We start from the raw sequence: 17,798 nt of genomic DNA, 5'->3' as shown, positions 1-17,798 counted from the left end.
TTGGAATTTCTAGTTGGGACTCAGATGTTTATCTTATCTATGTTCTTATCAGCTCTTATCTATCTTATCTCACAAACCCCGTGTTCTGCAGCACTTCAGTCCCACAAACCAAAAATGGAGCCCCGGTCTCTCTGTCTCTGCAAGGCCTTTTAAGGATAAACTGTCCAGTTAAGAAATTACACCTAAATTATTTTTACTTTTTACCCAATAACCAACCACCTGTGCCTGCAATGCAGTTTTTAATCCAATTACACAAAACCACCCAAACCCATGGAGAAGAAGGTGAAGAAGGTGAAGAAGGTAAAGAAGAAGAGGGTGAAGAAGGTGAAGAAGGTGAAGAACAAGAAAATGAAGAAGGTGAAGAAGAAGAAGAAAATGAAGAAGGTTAAAAGAAGGTGAAGAAGAATAAGGTGAAAAAGAATAAGGTGAAGAAGAAGAATAAGGTGAAGAAGAAGAAGGTGAAGGTGAATAATAAGGTGAAGAAGAAGAAGAAGAAGAAGAAGAAGAAGAAGAAAATGAAGAAGAAGAAGAAGAAGAAGAAGAAGAAGAAGAAGAAGAAGAAGAAGAAGAAGAAGAAGAAGAAGGTGAAAAAGAATAAGGTGAAGGTGAATAATAAGGTGAAGAAGAAAATGAAGAAGAAGGTGAAGAAAAAAGAAGGTGAAGAAGAAGATGATGAAGAAGGTGAAGAAGGAGGTTAAAAGAAGAAAGTGAAGAAGATGAAGGTGAAGAAGAGGAAGAGGAGGAAGAGGAGGAAGAAGAAGAAGAAGAAGAAGAAGAAGAAGAAGAAGAAGAAGGAGGAGGAGGAAGATGGTGAAGTAGGTGAAGAAGAAGGTGAAGCAGAAGAAGATGAAGAAAAAGAAGGAGAAGAAGAAGGTAAAGAAGAAGGAGAAGAAGGTGGTGAAGAAGGACCACCCTAAAACCTCCATCCTGCCCCATATTTATTACCATATTCTAAAACCCCAAACTCCAAGTTTTCCACCCTGTGACATCACACACTCCTACCCCACTCCACACCCACAATCCCAGTGCTCTCAATCAATTCTGGAAGCTTCTCCACGGCCTCAGGGCAAATGCAGTGCTCTCCTGGGGCTCAGAGTGTGTCAGCACAGAAAGTCTGGAATTCCCAGCAGCCAGGGTTCCAACATCTGGACACCTGGAGAGCAGCTTTGGGCTGGGGAGGGATCTGACCATGGTCCTGGTTCACCAGGAATTCCTGGTGCATCCCAGACCAGCGGCAGCAGGGAGAAGGAAAAGCCCGGAAGAGCTGCAAACCCTGGGAGCAGCTGAAGGCACCAGGAGCAGGTGGAGCCGGTTCCTGGTGGAGCTGTGTTCCCTGGCCCACCACTTTGTTGGGAATTTTACCCTGGGATGCTGCTAATCCATGGATCTGTGGGGCTTCACTACAACCTGTGTCCATGCAGGACAGGTTTTTTTTAGGAATGAGCATCCCTGGGGAGCCTTGGGGAGCAGCTGAAGGCACCAGGAGCAGATGGAGCCGGTTCCTGGTGGAGCTGGTCCACCACTTTGTTGGGAATTTTACCCTGGGATGCTGCTAAGCCATGGATTTGTGGGGCTTCACTCCAGCCTGGCCCTGTCTCCAGTTTGGGCAAGGTTTTTTAGGAATGGGCATCCCTGGGCAGCCCTGGGGAGCAGTTGGAAGCACCAGGAGCAGGTGGAGCCAGTTCCTGGTGGAGCTGTGTTCCCTGGCCCACCACTTTGTTGGGAATTCTACCCTGGGATACTGCTAATCCATGGATCTGTGGGGCTTCACTGCAGCCTGGTCCTGTCTCCAGTTTGGGCAGGGTTTTTTAAGGAATTGTCACCCCTGGGGAGCCTTGGAGCTGCTGGAGGCACCAGGAGCAGATGGAGCCGGTTCCTGGTGGAGCTGTGTTCCCTGATCCACCACTTTGATGGGAATTTTACCCTGGGATGCTGCTAATCCATGGATCTGTGGTGCTGCACTCCAGCCTGGTCCTGTCTCCAGGCTGGGCAGGAATTTTTTTAGGATTGGGCATCCCAGTCTCGGATTGGTTCTGGTTTGGATCTCCCAGTCTGGTGGGAAGGGGACCTGGCGCTGGCCGTGTCCAAGCTTCATCTCAAGCTTCTCATGGATCACGGAATCCTGGAATGCTTTGGGTGGGAAAGGACCTTCAAACCCCTCCCATTCCCAATTTCACCTTCCAGGGTGCTCCGACCCCAACGTGCAGCCTTGGCCTTGGACACTCCCAAGGATCCAGGGGCAGCCACAGCTTCTCTGGGAATTCCAGCCCCGCCAGGAATTCCTTCCCAAAATCCCACATCCAATCTTTGATCCAAACCTCCTTGGACAAACCAACTCTGAGGAAGTTCCTCTCCCTTTTCCATGTGGCCATCCCCAACTTGCTCCAGGTTGCAGCAAATTCACGTTTGGAGCTTTAAAGTATTTTTCTCCCTAAAATATTTCTTTTTTTTTTTTCCCTAAAATCTTTCCCTTTTTTCTCTCTAAAATCTTTCATTTTTTTCTCCCTAAGATATTTCCCTTTTTTCTCCCTAAAATTGTTCCTCTTTTTTTCTCCCTATTTCCCTTTTTATCCCAAAAATATTTCCCTTTTTTCTCCCTGAAATATTTCCTTTTTTCTCCCTAAAATATTGCCCTCTTTTCTCCCTAAAATCTTCCCTTTTTTTCTCCCTAAAATATTTCCTTTTTTTCTCCCTAAAATCTTTCCATTTTTTCTCCCTAAAATATTTCCCTTTTTCTCCCTAAAATCTTTCATTTTTTTCTCCCTAAAAGCTTTGCCTGCATTCCAAACGGAATAAAATCCATGAGATTTCGTCCCGCTGCCTTTGCTCTCGTGGCCAAAATCCTTCTAAAAGCTCAGATTTGGACAAAGCAATTTGGGGAGGGAAAAAAAAAAAAAAGGCAAAAAAGCAATTCCCAGTTCATTCTCCTGGAAAATGCCTCTTTTAAAAACCCATCAGCCGCTGACAAGATTAAAGCCCAAGGAAAAAAAGCACTTTTCCACCTCCACTCTGCTTCCATGGAGAAATTATCTGTTATTTTGGGTTCAAAACCAACTGATTTGAGGTAAAAAAAAAAAAAAAAAGGGAGTGGGGAAATTTATTTCTTACAGAAACCCTCCTTTTCCCATGTTTATGTTTGAGAGGAGGTGCAGCATCCCCTCCAAACAAGGGGGTGCTGGAAGGGCTGGAAAATCCAAGATTTGGGAAGAGAGCAACAATTCCAGAGGGATTCCGTGCATCCCGCGCGTGACAGCCGAAGGGTGACTCAGTCCCAGCTGGGAATGGAGCTCTGGGCGAAGGTTTTGATTGATTTATCTTCTTTTTTTCTTTTTTTTTTTTTTTTTGGCAAAATCCAAATTCGAGTCAATCGCACCTAATTCCCCCCCCCCCAAAAACAATTGGAGAATGTAAAAAAAAAAACAAAACCAGAAAACGAGGAGGGAAAAACAGGGATCAAAGTTGGAATATTCTTTTTTTTTTTTTCACATTTTCAGACATTTTGGGGTTAAAATCTCCTTTTCCAGCTGGATTTAAGAGTTTAAAAAAGACCCTTTCAAGGCAGGAAAAATTAAGGATATAACAAAGAGAGAGATCTGTGGGATGAGTGGGATCGCGCCTTGGAAGGGCAATTAGGAGGTGTGGGTTGGAATCAGGAGAAATTCCCGTTGGGAACAATGGGATGGGAAAGAAAATCATGGGGGAGAAAAATCCCTGCAGAGCTGGGAGGGGTTGATCTTTCCCAGGGGATTTTAAATTGATTTTTTTTTTATGGACGTCTTTTTCCTGCTGCCTGAGGAAAAAAAAAAAAAAAAAATTAATTCTGAACCATTCTGGCTTTTCTGTTGCAGGAGAATGGACACAGCCGGAATTTTGCTCCTGGCTCCAGTGTTCCGGGAGTTTTTAATCTCCTGGACAAGGCCATAAAGGCAGGAAGGAGGGCGGGAGCTGCCAGGGATGGTTCTCAGAAAAAAAAAAGTAAAATTGTTTCCAACCATTTCTTTGGGTTCCATCACGGAAAAATGAGGCGGTTCCCAGAAACTGCCTCGGGATGGGTAGGAAAGAATCTTGAATCCCATCCCATTCCAACCCCAACACCTCCCACCATCCCAGGGTGTTCCAGCCTTTCCTGGGACACTGCCAGGGATTCTCTGGGAATTGCAGCCCAGCCAGGAATCCCTTCCCAAGATCCCACCATCCCAAGCTCCCCTTTCCCACTGGAAGCCATTCCCTGGCTCCTGCCCCTCCAGCCCTTGCCCCAATCCCGGCTCTCCTGGAGCCCCTTTGGGATGGGGAAGCGGCTCCAAGGATTCCCTGGATCCTCCCCTGATCCAGCTGCACATTCCCAGCTGCTCTCCCAGCCTGGCATTGGATCCAGCCCCATCCCGACTCCTCTCTGGGAGGAATTACAGGAACAAGGGGCTTCACTGGGAATCTCAGGACTCCAGGAAGGGTCTCCCTTCCCTTTTCCATCCCCGGACTCCATAAAAATCCCTCAGGATGGATCCTGTGGATCCTGAGTGTCCTTGATCCCAGAATCCCGGAATGGTTTGGGATGGGATCCATGGACCTTCAATCCCATCCCAGGGACACTTCCCATGATCCCAGGGTGCTCCAAATCCACCCTTGGACGCTGCCACGGATTCTCTGGGAATCCCAGCCCAGCCAGGAATCCCTTCCCAAGGTCCCACCATCCCAAGCCCCCCTTTCCCACTGGAAGCCATTCCCTGGCTCCCTCCAGCCCTTGCCCCAATCCCAGCTCTCCTTTCCCTCTGGAAAAGGCTCCAAGGATTCCCTGGATCCTCCCCTGATCCAGCTGCACATTCCCAGCTGCTCTCCCAGCCCCGTGCTCTCCTCTGGACTCTGACTCTGTTTTCCCAAACCCTTGGATCACACGGACAATCCCTGAGGCAGCTCCTCGCCTGGAATCCCGCAATTTCCGCACCCCTCTGGGAAAATCAGGATGAGAACACCCCCCTCATCCCGAACCCCCATCCCGAGGGGAAAACCTTCCCCTTTTTGGAAAAATCTCCCCCTTTCCGGAGCAGCCGCCGCTTCCCTCGCTGCCTCCCCATCTCCCGGGAGCCGTTTCCCATGGAAACGGAGTTTGGGAACCGGCTTGGAAACGCGGCTATTTCTGCTCCCGATAATCCAGCCCCGGGGGTTCCATTAAAAATCAGCCTCCCCTCTCTTTTTCCCGGGAAGCCGCTGCCTCATCCAGCACCAAGGACAGGGGCGGAGGGGAGGAATTCCCGGAATTGTCAGGGAGGAGAGCAGGATTTCATTAAGCGGCTTCTCCTGGGGGGGGGATGGAGGGAGCGGGACCAATAAAAGCCAGGAATGCAGTCCCGAGGAGGGAGGGGAAGTGCAAGGAACGCAGGTGTGCTTGGCGAAAAAATAATTCCAGCTGCTGGCTGGGTTACTGGGGATTCGCCTGATGAAAATCGCTCTCCAGGGGAGGAAAATCCCGTATTTTTGGGATCTTTCGGCGTCACAAAGGGCAGAGAGGGAAATGGATGGGTGGAAGTCGAATCCCCCCCCAAATTTCTGGTGGAAAAGTAATTCCTGATGGCCTCCTGGCCTGGCTGGGGCTTGGGATGGGATCCTGGAATCCCAGACTGGTTTGGGTGGGAAGGGACCTGAAATCCCAACTCATTCCAACCCTGAAAGTTCCCACTGTCCCAGGCCACTCCAAGCCACATCCAGCCTGGCCTTGGACATTCCCAGGGATCCAGGGGTGGCCTCAGCTTCTCTGGGAATTCCAGCCCAGCTCCCAGCCAGGAATTCCTTCCCAATATCCCACCTGCCCTGCCCCTTGGAAGGGGATGGAACTGGATGAGCTTTAAGGTCCCTTTCAACCCCAACCATTCCATGATTCCATGATGAAGGACACTCAGGATCCATCCCGAGGGATTTTTATGGAGCTTGGGGATGGAAAAGGGAGGGAGGAGGAAGGGAGACCCTTCCTGGAGTCCTGAGATTCCCAGTGAACCCCCTTGTTCCTGTAATTCCTCCCGGAGAGGAGCTGGGATGGGGATGGATCCAATCCCAGACTGGGAATGTGCAGCTGGATCAGGAAAGGATCCAAGGAATCCTTGGAGCCGCTTCCCCATCCCAAAGGGGCTCCAGGAGAGCTGGGATTGGGGCAAGGGCTGGAGGGGCAGGAGCCAGGGAATGGCTTCCAGTGGGAAAGGGGAGCTTGGGATGGTGGGATCTTGGGAAGGGATTCCTGGCCGGGCTGGGATTCCCAGAGAATCCCTGGATCCCTGGCAGCGTCCAAGGCCAGGTTGGATCACCCTGGGATGGTGGGAGCTGTTGGGGTTGGAATGGGATGGGATTCAAAATCCCTTCCCACCCAAACCCGTCTGGAATTCCGTGATTCCATCCTGCGCTCTGCCTCTCCCTGTCCATGCTCGGATCAAACCAGCTCCACCCCTGCTTTTTCCCCATCCCAAACTTCCCGCGCTTTTCCAATCCGAGCTTCTCTTTGCACCCTCTGGACATTCCCGGCCACCTCATCCCTTTCGGATCAGGGGTAACGGGATCAAGGCAAGGAACACTGATATCCCCGTTCCCACAGGGAAACATTCCCGGATTCCCAACATTCCTGGATCATTCCCGGATCCGTGTGCCCGTGTGTCTCCAGGTTCAGCGGGGACACGGACGCACGGATCCGGGAACGATCCGGGAACGTTGGCCTCGGTGACGCACCTGGATGGCGGAATTGTTGTCATCGATGAGCGTGTCCGTCACCTCCAGCTGCCCTTCCACCACCACCTTCTGCAGGACCATCCGGAACGTCCCGATGAGCCTGCGGAGCAAAGGACGGGAAATCCCGGGAGTTCTCACCCACCAGGGCCGGGTTTTCACGGGAAAAGGGATTTGCTTCCCGTTTTCCTGGGGAAGAGGGAGAGGTGAGGTCCCGGCTCGAGGCTCAGTGGGGGTGATGGGAAAAGGAGAAGCCGAGAGAGGAACCATTCCAAGGGAATGCTGCCGGGATAAGGGAAGAAGGAGATTTGGGAGCCACCGCTCCTGAATTCCTGGGGTGCCGCCGAGAGATCCCAAAGTGGCCTTTTCCATACGGAATGTCCACAGTGGACGCCTTTAACTTTGTTATGTCCCTGATTTTCCACGCTGGTGACTCAAACAAGGAGCAGGGACTGCCCCTCATCCCTCGGCACCAGGTCATGGAAATCATGGAATGCTTTGGGTGGGAATGGACCTTGGAGCTCATCCCGATTCCTTCCACCATCCCAGGTGGCTCCAAGCTCCAATGATACAAAGGGATTCTTCCCAAAATCCAACCTGAACCTCCCCGTGGCCATTTCCTTCATCCTATCCCTGTTCCCTGGGAGCAGATCCCGATCCCCTCTGGATCCTCCCAGGGAATTGTGGAGAGGGAAAAGGTCCCCCCTGAGCCTCCTTTGCTCCAGGCTGAGCCCCTGCCCAGCTCCCTCAGCCCCTCCTGGGGCTCCATTCCCTTTCCCAGCTCCGTTCCCTTCCCTGGAAACGCTCCAGCCCCTCCAGGTCCCTGCAGGATTTCCACCTCCATCCCTCATTTTCCCCATTCCAAGCTCGGATCCATCCCTGCAGGGCTCTGTCTCCAAGGTGCCCCGCGGGACATGGAACGGGAAAACCTTTCCTCCGTTTGCTCCATAATTCCCATTCCAGAAGTAATAATGCATCCCATGGAAACATCCTTCTTCCTCTCCAAGGTGAGGAAAAAGCTGCTGTATCCACCTGGATTTCGGGGTTTGGAAAACAGCGCTATTCCCCGTCTGCCAGAGCAGCAGTACTTTTGTTTTGGAAAGCATTCCTCGGGTTTATTCCATGGAATATCCCGAGCTGGAAGGCTCCCACGAGGATCATCCAGGCCAATTCCAGCTATTCCTCAGGGGTGGAGCCTGCAGGACTCCAGATTCCTGCAGCTCTCCCTGTGTTTTTTTTTTAACCTGTTTGGAATCTAGAACATTCCCAGGTGCGGTGGTGGCTTTGCTGCTCCTCTTGGATCCAGGTGGATCCGGGGGCTTTTGGCTCCCAGGTGCTCCATGCCTGGAGAGGGCTGAGGAAGGAACAGGAAATTCCTCCTGGAATATCCCCCTGCAGAGCTGCTCCAGCTCCGGAATCCAACATCGGGATCTGGAGCCGCTGGAGTGAGTCCAGAGGAGGCCCTGGAGCTGCTCCAAGAACTGGGAAGAGCTGGGAATGCCCAGCTGGAGAAGGGAGGGATCCAGGGAGACCCCAGAGCCCCTTCCAGGAGAGCTGGAGAGGGACTGGGGACAAGGGATGGAGGCACAGGACACAGGGAACGGCTCCCGCTGGGAAAAGGGAGCTTGGGATTGTGGGATCTTGGGAAGGAATTCCTGGCTGGGAGGGTGGGGAGGGGCTGGACTGGAATTCCCAGAGAAGCTGTGGCTGCTCCAGGATCCCTGGGAATGTCCCAGGCCAGGCTGGATGGGGCTTGGAGCCACCTGGGATAGCGGAAGGCGTCAAAGTTGGAACGGGACAATCCTTAGGTTCCCTTCCCACCCAAAGCATTCCATGAATCCCTGACAAAACCAGAGCCATCCCAAGCCCTGCAGAAGAGGGCAGGGATTTGGGAAGGAATTCCCAGCTGTGGAGGTGGCGAGCCCTGGCACAGGTTCCCCGGAGAAGCTCCTGTCCTTCCTGGGATCCTTCCCGGGATCCTTCCTGGGATCCTTCCTGGGATCCTTCCTGGGATCCTTCCCAAGCCGCCTCCCCTGGCAGGATCCGGGCAGGACGGGATTAAAAATTCAGGACCCGTCTGTGCCGCCGTTCAATTCCGGCTGTTCCATAATTCATCGGGGCCCTGCTCCCTCCCTTCCCCGCCGTTTCTGCTGATGGAAAAAAGGGAAATTTTCTGGGTCATCCGTAATTTTATCAGCCCTGAGGGGCAGCTCCGGTTTCCAACCCCAGCCAGGCTGGTTCTGTGCCTGGAGCTCACTCGAATCCCAGGATCGGCGAGTCTGGGATGCTCCAAATCCCGGGACCCACCAGGCTTTGCCCTTGCGGCGCATCCCAACTTCCAGGGATGCCTCCTGTTTCCCCGAGGCGATTCCAGGGACACGGGGGGAATAGTGAATCCCACAAATCTGGTCAGGCTTTGCCAGCACTGGAGTTTTCCAAGGGCCAGAATTCCAGGTGTCTGTGCCAAGAGCACCCTCCAGCAGCAGGAAATCCCGTTTTCCCTCCCCTGCTCCCTCAGCCTTTGGATGCTGCTGGATCCATGGGCAAGGTCTGCTCCTGAAGCCAGGGAGAGGCTCTTTTTGGGAATGGCATCTCTATCCATGTATCCATCCATCCATGGATCCATCCATCCATCCATCCATCCATCCATCCATCCATCCATCCATCCATCCATCTCTCCGTCCATTCATCCATCCATGAATCCATCTATGCATCCAGGGATCCATCCATCCATCCATCCATCCATCCATCCATCCATCCATCCATCATCCATCCATCCATCCATCCATCCATCCATCCATCCATCCATCCATCCATCCATCCATCCATCCATCCATCCATCCGTCCATCCACGGATCCATCCCTCATTCCATCCATCCATCCCTTGGAACTGACAAGAGCCAAATCCTGGGACCTCCCCCCCCAGTTTGTTCCCCACTTCCAGAAGCCCCTGGAAAGGTGGGATAAGGGAAGCAGAGGGATTCCACACCTTTTGGCCCCTTTTTCCAGGGAACTATCCTGCTGAACCCTCATGGAAGTGCCCAAGGCCGGGTTGGATGGGGCTTGGAGCACCCTGGGACGGTGGAAGGTGCCCATTCCAATTTGGAACCTGCAGCTTTTCCACGGATTTCCAAATCCCCGCTTGGGCAATCCTGGTTAATTCCAGCTCCTTCCTCTTGCAGCTCCTGCCTGGAGCTGTCTCTGGAGCCGATTTTTTTCCCCTCTCCAGCCAAATTGCAGTTTCATCTGGCATCGTCTCAGGCCGTGGAATTAGAGCTTCCAAAATTATTTCCCGTCTAATTATCCCCTTCCCGCCACTTTGCAGGAGCCTGTAATTATTCCAGGTTCATTTTTCCCTGGAATACCTGGAGAATACCCGCTCCAGCTGCTCCAGCTCACAGCCTCCAGGCACTAAAAGTTGCTCCAGCCAAGTTTTTTCCCCCTTTTTCTTTGGGAAACGCTTGCAGAAATTCCCAATAAACTGGAATTATTTTTTTCTTTGGAAGGCAAGTGAAGTTTTTTCCCCCTTTTTCTTTGGGAAACTCTTGCAGAAATTCCCAATAAACAGAAATTCTTTTTTTCTTTGGAAGGCGAGTGGACAATGACTGAAGTCAGCCCTGGGTATGGAAATATCCTGAAATTTATGGAAATTTAATTTGGGATGAGTTTTTCAGTTTGGGTGTGCTCAGGCTCTCGCTCCGTGTTTGGATCGGTGTCGCTCCAAGTTTGGATCCGGAAATGAAAAATTCCACAAAAATCCCACCCGGCCGGAGCTGAAGGGGTCACACCTGGGGGGCTGCAGGCAGGGATTGGGCACCGAGAATTCCACCCTGGAATCCTGGAATGGTTCGGATGGGAAGGACCTGAAAGCTGAATCCCACTCCAACCCCGACCTTCTACAGTCCCGGATCGCTCCAAGCCCCATCCAACATTTTTTGGGGGCACTTCCAGGGGTGGGACAGCCACAGCTTCCCTGGGAATTCCATCCCAGACCCTCACAGCCAGGAATTCCATCCCAAAATCCCACGCTCCATGTGGGGAGGGCAGTCGGACAACAGCTGGAACCCTCCAGCTCCGGAGTTAATTTTTTCCATTCTCCTGCTCCAGCAGGAGATAATTTTCCACGGATTATTTTCTGGATAATTTTCCACTGATGATAATTTTTCCAGATAATTTTCCACTGATGATTTTTCTGGATAATTTTTCTGGATAATTTTCTGCAGATTATTTTCTGGAGAATTTTCCGGAGAATTTTCCATGGATTATTTTTCCGGATAATTTTCTGCAGATTATTTTCCAGATAATTTTCCACTGATTATTTTTCCAGAAAAATTTCCACAGATTATTTTTCCAGAAAAATTTCCGTGGATGATTTTTCCAGATAATTTTCCACAGATTATTTTCCAGATAATTTTCCACAGATTATTTTTCTGGATAATTTTCTGCGGGTGATTTTTTCCGGATAATTTTCCACGTATTATTTTTCCAGATAATTTTCTGCAGATTGTTTTCCAGATAATTTTCCACGTATTATTTTTCCAGATAATTTTCCACAGATGATTTTCCAGAAAATTTTCTGCAGATTATTTTTTTCCAGATAATTTTCCCACAGATTATTTTCCGGAAAATTTTCTGCTGATTATTTTTTTCAGATAATTTTCCCACAGATTATTTTTCCCCGGATAATTTTCCACAGATTATTTTCCCGGATAATTTTCCATGGACGAAACAAGGATTCCTCCGGAGACACAAAGGACTCGAGCCGGGCCAGGATCTGCACGGCTGGAGAGGAACAAAGGATGGGACCAAGCTCTGTTTCCATCCCGGAGGCTCCAGCGATGGATTTAACCCTTCGGAATCCGGATTTTGTGTCCCTCCCTGTCAGGTAGCGGAGCAGCTCCCGCCTCTTTTTCGTGGGATAAGTTTTCCATAGGGAAATTATCTCTGCTCCATCCAAACATCTCCGGGTTTGGAATGCGGCCTTGGGCCTTTGGCCAGATCCCGTTGCTGCTCCAGAGGAAAAGAGGGACGAGGAGGAGGTGGAACGCCCCCGGAGCAAAAGCTCCTGGGTTTTGTGCGCATTCCTTAAGGATTGGGATCTTTGCCCGGTGTTATCCCTGTTTTCTGCACAAGGAAAACCTGCTCGGAAAGGCCCCAAAGTCCCCAAAGTCCCAAAAATCCCAAAAGTCCCAAAAGTCCCCAAAGTCCCGAAAGTTTGGGAATGGGAGCACAGGGATGATTGTCCATAGCCTCTGGATCCCAGCTGCCTCTTGGATTCATCCCTGGTCGTGCCTCTGCTTTTTCCCCTGGATCTTCCCCTCTCCTGGGTGTGATTCCCATTCCCACATCCCTCAGAATGTGGGAAAAGCCCTGCGGTGGCTTTCCCTGCTTGAATCCCCCCCAAAAAATTTGGGATCTCAAATTTTCCCCATCCAGACTCTCCCAGGGCATGGAATCGTGGGAAAACATTCCAGGGGTTTTCTCCCACCCTGGAGGGGTCCTGAAGGTCTCCCAGGGGAACAGGAGACCATGGAGAACACCTGAATTCCAGCAGGATCCCGGTATTCCCAGCCAGCTCATCCCACCTCACACCAGGATTTTCCAGGATGGGATCGGATGGATTATTCCATGCCATGGGATTCTCCTGGGTTTTATTCAGGATGTGGAGGCCCCGCAATTTTTCATCCTTCCCTCTTGTGGGGCTTTCCCAGTGGGAATTTCCACCTGGGAATGACCCACGGGCAGGATGTGGCGGCTCCTGGATGCTTTGGATGTGTCCTGGAGAGATTCCCAGCCAGGGAATTCCCAATCCAGGAGCTGCGCACAGGATTTTTGGGATGCCGCGGCCTGTCTCTGGGGGCTTAGGAGGCTTCTCCCTCATCCCTTTTCCTTGGATACTCAGCACCCTGGGAACACTCCCGGGGACCCTCCGGAGCCGGGATGAACCCACCGGGATCCAGAGGCGCCTGGATGAGGCCAAACAGGGATCACATTCCCGGGAATTGTCAGCTGGTGACAGCCACAGGCACAGGGAACAAAGGGAGCCGCCGGGACGTGACTCCCCGGTCATTCCGGAGGCTCTGGATCAGGCCCTGGATCAGGTATCCCGCCTTTTTCCAGGCCTCTGATCAATGGCCTTCATCAGCTGCAGGTGAATTATTCATGCAGCGCCCGGATCAGCTTTCCCAAGCCTCTCCCTCCTCCTCCTCCTCCTCCTCCTCCTCCTCCTCCTCCTCCTCCAGCGGATTTGGAGTTCCAGCTCTGCCTCTGTTTCATGGGAATTCCTATCCCAGACATTCCCTGCCTTCCCGGAGGGCTGTTCCCAGTCCTCTCTCTCCTCCCTCTTCCTCCTCATTTCTGGACGGGGAGGATGGGCTGGAATTACGGACCACGGGGATTCCCAGAGGGGTATTCCCAAAATTCTCCCTCCTCCTCCCCTCTCCTCCAACTGATTCAGAGGACGGGCCGGAGCTCCAGCACTGCCCCGTTTTAATGGAATTTCTTTTTTCCATTTATTCCTCGTATTCCTGGAGGGTTGTTCCCAAAAATATCATGACCTCATCCTGGACTTAATCCTGGATGAGGAAAACGGGCTGGGATTCCGACACTTCCTCAGTTTTGTGGGATTTCCTGTTCCAGATACACCCAGCATTCCTGAAGGGATATTCCCAGCTCTCTCCTTCCTCTCCACTCTCCTTCTCCTCCAGCTTATCCCTGGACAAGGGGGATTTGCTGGAGTTCCAGCACTGCCTCATTTTAATGGGAATTCCTATTTCCCTTTTATATTCCCAGCCTTCCTGGAGGGACATTCCCAGCACCAGCTCCTCCCTTCTCCTCCCAGCCAGGAATCCCTTCCCAAGGTCCCACCATCCCAAGCTCCCCTTTCCCACTGGAAGCCATTCCCTGGCTCCTGCCCCTCCAGCCCTTGCCCCAATCCCAGCTCTCCTTTCCCTCTGGAAAAGGCTCCAAGGATTCCCTGGATCCTTCCCTGATCCTTCCCTGATCCAGCTGCACATTCCCAGCTCTCCCAGCCTGGCATTGGATCCAGCCCCATCCCGATTCCTCCTTGAGAAGGAATTTCAGGATCTAGGGGCTTCATTGGGAATTCAGGACTCCAGGAAAGGTCTCCCTTCCCTTTTCCATCCCTGAATCCCATAAAAATCCCTCGGGATGGATCCTGAGTGTCCCTGATCCCAGAGTACCGGGGTGGTTTGGGATGGGATCCATGGACCTTCAATCCCATCCCAGGGACACCTCCCATGATCCCAGGGTGCTCCAAATCCACCCTTGGGGGCTCCCAGGAATTCTCTGGGAATCCCAGCCCAGCCGGGAATCCCTTCCCAAGATCCCACCATCCCAAGCTCCCCTTTCCCACTGGAAGCCATTCCCTGGCTCCCTCCAGCCCTTGCCCCAATCCCAGCTCTCCTGGAGCCCCTTTGGGATGGGCAAGCGGCTCCAAGGATTCCCTGGATCCTTCCCTGATCCAGGTGTCCGCATGGATCCGTGTGGGAAGGGCCCTTCAATCCCATCCTCTTCCAAGCCCAATCCTTCCCACTACCCCAGGTGGCTCCAAGCCTCATCCAATCTTTCCTTGGACACTTCCAGGGATGGGGCAGCCCCAGTTTCCCTGGACGGATTCCACCCAACGCCTGTAGCATTTGGAAAATCTGGGAAAACACATTCCGGCATCGACTTCCCACCTGGACAATCCACCCAAAAAAAATTCCAATTTCCTTCAAAACATGGAAATTTTACGGAAACAAATGGCACGACTTGGGAAAAACTCAGTGCCGAGCACCGCGGAATTCCTGGGGTGGATTCCTCACCCCCTGAGCCGCTCACACGGCCCCGAAAATTCCCAGGAAATTCCCGGGAATTCCCTCCTGCCTCCAAAGGGAGGCGGAGCTGCCTCTTCCCGCGGGATGAGATCCGTGTGGGCGGCGGGAAGGAGGCACTCACCTGTTGGTGAAGACTTTGCTGTAGTTGAACACCTGGATCTCCAGGATCTCATTCCCGTCGATGTTGGTCGCCACTGGCCAGCGGAAAGTCTGGGAAAAGGAGGAGAGGGATGAGCCAGGAATGCTTTGGGAAAATGGGAGGAAAGAGCCAAAAACATTTTGGGAAAAGGGAAAGATGGAATGAGCCGGGAATGCTTTGGGAAAATGGGAGGAAAGAGCCAAAAACGTCTTGGGAAAAGGGAAAGATGGAATGAGCCAGGATTGTTTTGGGAAAAGGAGGAGATGGATGAGCCAGGATTGGTTGTGAAAAGAAGAGGGAAGAGCCAGGAGTGTTTTTGGAAAATGAGGAGATGGATGAGCCAGGATAATTTTGGGAAAAGGAGGAGAGGGATTGGTTGGAATTGGTTGGGAAAAGGGGAGGGAAGAGCCAGGAGGATTTTTTGGGAAAGGAAGAGATGGATGACCAAAGATCAGCTGGGAAAAGGAGGAGAGGGATGAGCCAGGATCTGTTGGGAAAAGAAGAGGGAAGTGCCAGGAGAGTTTTGGGAAAAGGAGGAGAGGGATGAGTCAGGATTGGTTGGAAAAAGGGGAGGGAAGAGCCAGAAGGATTTGGGAAAGGAAGAGATGGATGACCAAAGATCAGCTGGGAAAAGGAGGAGAGGGATGAGTCAGGATTGGTTGGGAAAAGGAGGAGAGGAACCAGGAGCGTTCAGGAAAAGAGTGACAAGGATGATCCAGGATTTTTTTGGGGGAAAAGGAGGAGAGGGATGAGCCAGGAGCGTTCCAGGGATCGGCGGTGGAAGGGATGGAGAAAGGCCGCATTTCCCAGGAAAAAGGGAGCAGCGCTGCTTCACAGGGATGTCACCAAGGGTGTGCCCAGGGCCAACTATTCCATGGATTCACCCGTGGAAAATATGGATACAAGCATTGGATGAGGATGGGAATATGGAGCCAGGCTGGGAGAGCAGCTGGGAATGTGCAGCTGGATCAGGGGAGGATCCAGGGAATCCTTGGAGCCGCTTCCCCATCCCAAAGGGGCTCCAGGAGAGCTGGGATTGGGGCAAGGGCTGGAGGGGCAGGAGCCAGGGAATGGCTTCCAGTGGGAAAGGGGAGCTTGGGATGGTGGGATCCTGGGAAGAGATTCCTGGCTGGGCTGGGATTCCCAGAGAATCCCTGGCAGTGTCCCAGGAAAGGCTGGAGCACCCTGGGATAGCGGGAGGTGTCAAGGTTGGAATGGCTCGATCCTTAAATTCCCTCCCCTCCCAAACCATTCCATGATTCCATAAAATACGATCCCTTGCCTTTGTTTCTTTGTTTTGGTTTGGTTTGGGGTTTTTTTTTGGGTTTTGCTTCCCAAGGCAAATCCCTCTGTCAGCCCAACCCCCTTTGGATTCCCGGTTTTCCAAGCCCCCCAGGACCTCCCAAACCCCCCCACCCTTCCCAAGCCACTCCTGGGTCGGGAATGTGCCAGAGGCAGCGGATCCGGGATCCAGGATCCCTCCCAGGAGCAGCAGAGCGGGATTGAAAACCACGGGAAGAGAATTTGCCCATCCAGCAAATCCCCGGGAAGGAACCGGTGCCTCCTCAGCACTTCCCGAGCTATTTATTCCCGGGTTTTAATTGGTCTGCAGAGCCAAGGATTTTAATTGGTCTGCAGAGCCAAGGAAGCAAAGGGAAAATTACTGGAATATAAAGGGAAATGGCACCATTGGATCCGGCAGCAGGATTTATCCCGGGCTTTCCGCGTGGGGGATGGAATTTAATCCTTCCCCTGCTTTTCCCTTGGTTTTTTCCCAAATGTTTTGATGCTCCAGGGATTGGATCCGGTGGTCAAATCACCCAGAGAAATCCCAAGGTTATGGAATCAAGGCGTTGGAAAAATCCTTGGAGATCGCCAAACCCAAGAATTCCCAGTGCTGCAGGGGCCGCCCTTGGTCCATCTCCCACATCCATGTGGATTGAAATCCCTCCGGGAATTCCACCTCTGGACAGCCCTTTCCAGGAGGGAATTCTGCAGGAATGTCCCTCTGGCCTGAGGAATTGTCCTGTTCCCGCTTTTCAGGGCTCTGCACCAGCAGCCCTCAGCTCCTTTTCCCAGAGAGAAAGAGGGGAAAAACGGGAATTTTCCCAGCCAGGTTCCCTTGTCCCTGTCCAACCTCCATCCAAAAGGTGCTGGATGTGCTTTGGGATCCACCAAATCCCAGGAAATCCACTCCAAACCCAAGGAAAGGCAGAGGAAGTGGCAGCAATTGTGGGGGATGACATCCAGGGATTCACTAAATTCTGGGATGGCGTTTGCTAAAGGAAAAGGGGGAAAAACAACCCTGGAAAAGTCGTGGCTGGAGCCACAGCTTGATCCAAGGGGTTTTCCAAGTGCTGGGAAAAAAAAAACCAATGGGAAACTGGGAGGGTCCTGGCACAGAATTCCCGCAGAAGCCGTGGCTGCCCCTGGATTTCTGGAAGTGTCCAAGGCCAGGCTGGACAGGGCTTGAACACCCTGGGATCAGGAAAGGTTTCCCTGTCCCCGGAATGGGATGAGTTTTCAGGTCTCTTCCCGCCCAAAATTCCATGGTTTGTGCTCCCTGGAATTGGCAGGAGCAGCTCCTGCCTCTGGGCCCGCTCGAAATTTATCCCAGGAAACTTCAGCTCCCAGGAATTTGGGCTCCTTCATTCCCAGAGATTCCCTTCCCCTCCCAGGCTGTGGGGGGATCTCCGGGAAAAGCCTCTCCAAGATGAAATCCTTCGGGATCTCAGCACGGAACGCAAACATTCCCGATTAACTGGGGAGCTGCGCACGGCCTCCGGAATATTCCGGGATCCGGAGCGGCAGGGGCTCTGCGGAATTCTTTAAGGAGTGAAGGAGAAAATAATTGGAAAAGAAACGGAGCGGAACCGAACAAGCGGAAACCGCTGGGGTTTGAAATCCAAATCCTGCCTGGGGGCGGATCCTGATGCACGGGAAAAGGGGGCAGGAAAAGAGGGAATTAACATGGAAAAGAGGGGGCAGGAAATGAGGGAATTAACATGGAAAAGAGGGGGCAGGAAAAGAGGGGGCAGGAAATGAGGGAATTAACATGGAAAAGAGGGGGCAGGAAATGAGGGAATTAACACGGAAAAGAGGGGGCAGGAAAAGAG

General features: G+C 52.1%; 1 protein-coding gene across 2 annotated transcripts in view; it reads right to left on the bottom strand.

The window, feature by feature from the left end:
- Nucleotides 1-17,798, bottom strand: part of OTOF (otoferlin) — a 113,542-nt gene that overhangs the window by 87,889 nt on the left and 7,855 nt on the right. For both annotated transcript variants that reach the window (XM_066547667.1, XM_066547666.1), the window contains exons 3-4: nt 14,665-14,753; nt 6,709-6,808 (exon numbers count right to left, since the gene is read on the bottom strand). In XM_066547667.1, coding sequence (XP_066403764.1) covers nt 6,709-6,808; nt 14,665-14,753 — 189 coding nt within the window. The remainder of the gene's footprint in view (nt 1-6,708; nt 6,809-14,664; nt 14,754-17,798) is intronic.

This window comes from Molothrus aeneus, chromosome 3, assembly GCF_037042795.1.
Source record: "Molothrus aeneus isolate 106 chromosome 3, BPBGC_Maene_1.0, whole genome shotgun sequence".
Classification (NCBI taxonomy): domain Eukaryota; kingdom Metazoa; phylum Chordata; class Aves; order Passeriformes; family Icteridae; genus Molothrus; species Molothrus aeneus.
This window is presented reverse-complemented; position numbering and strand designations above follow the sequence as displayed.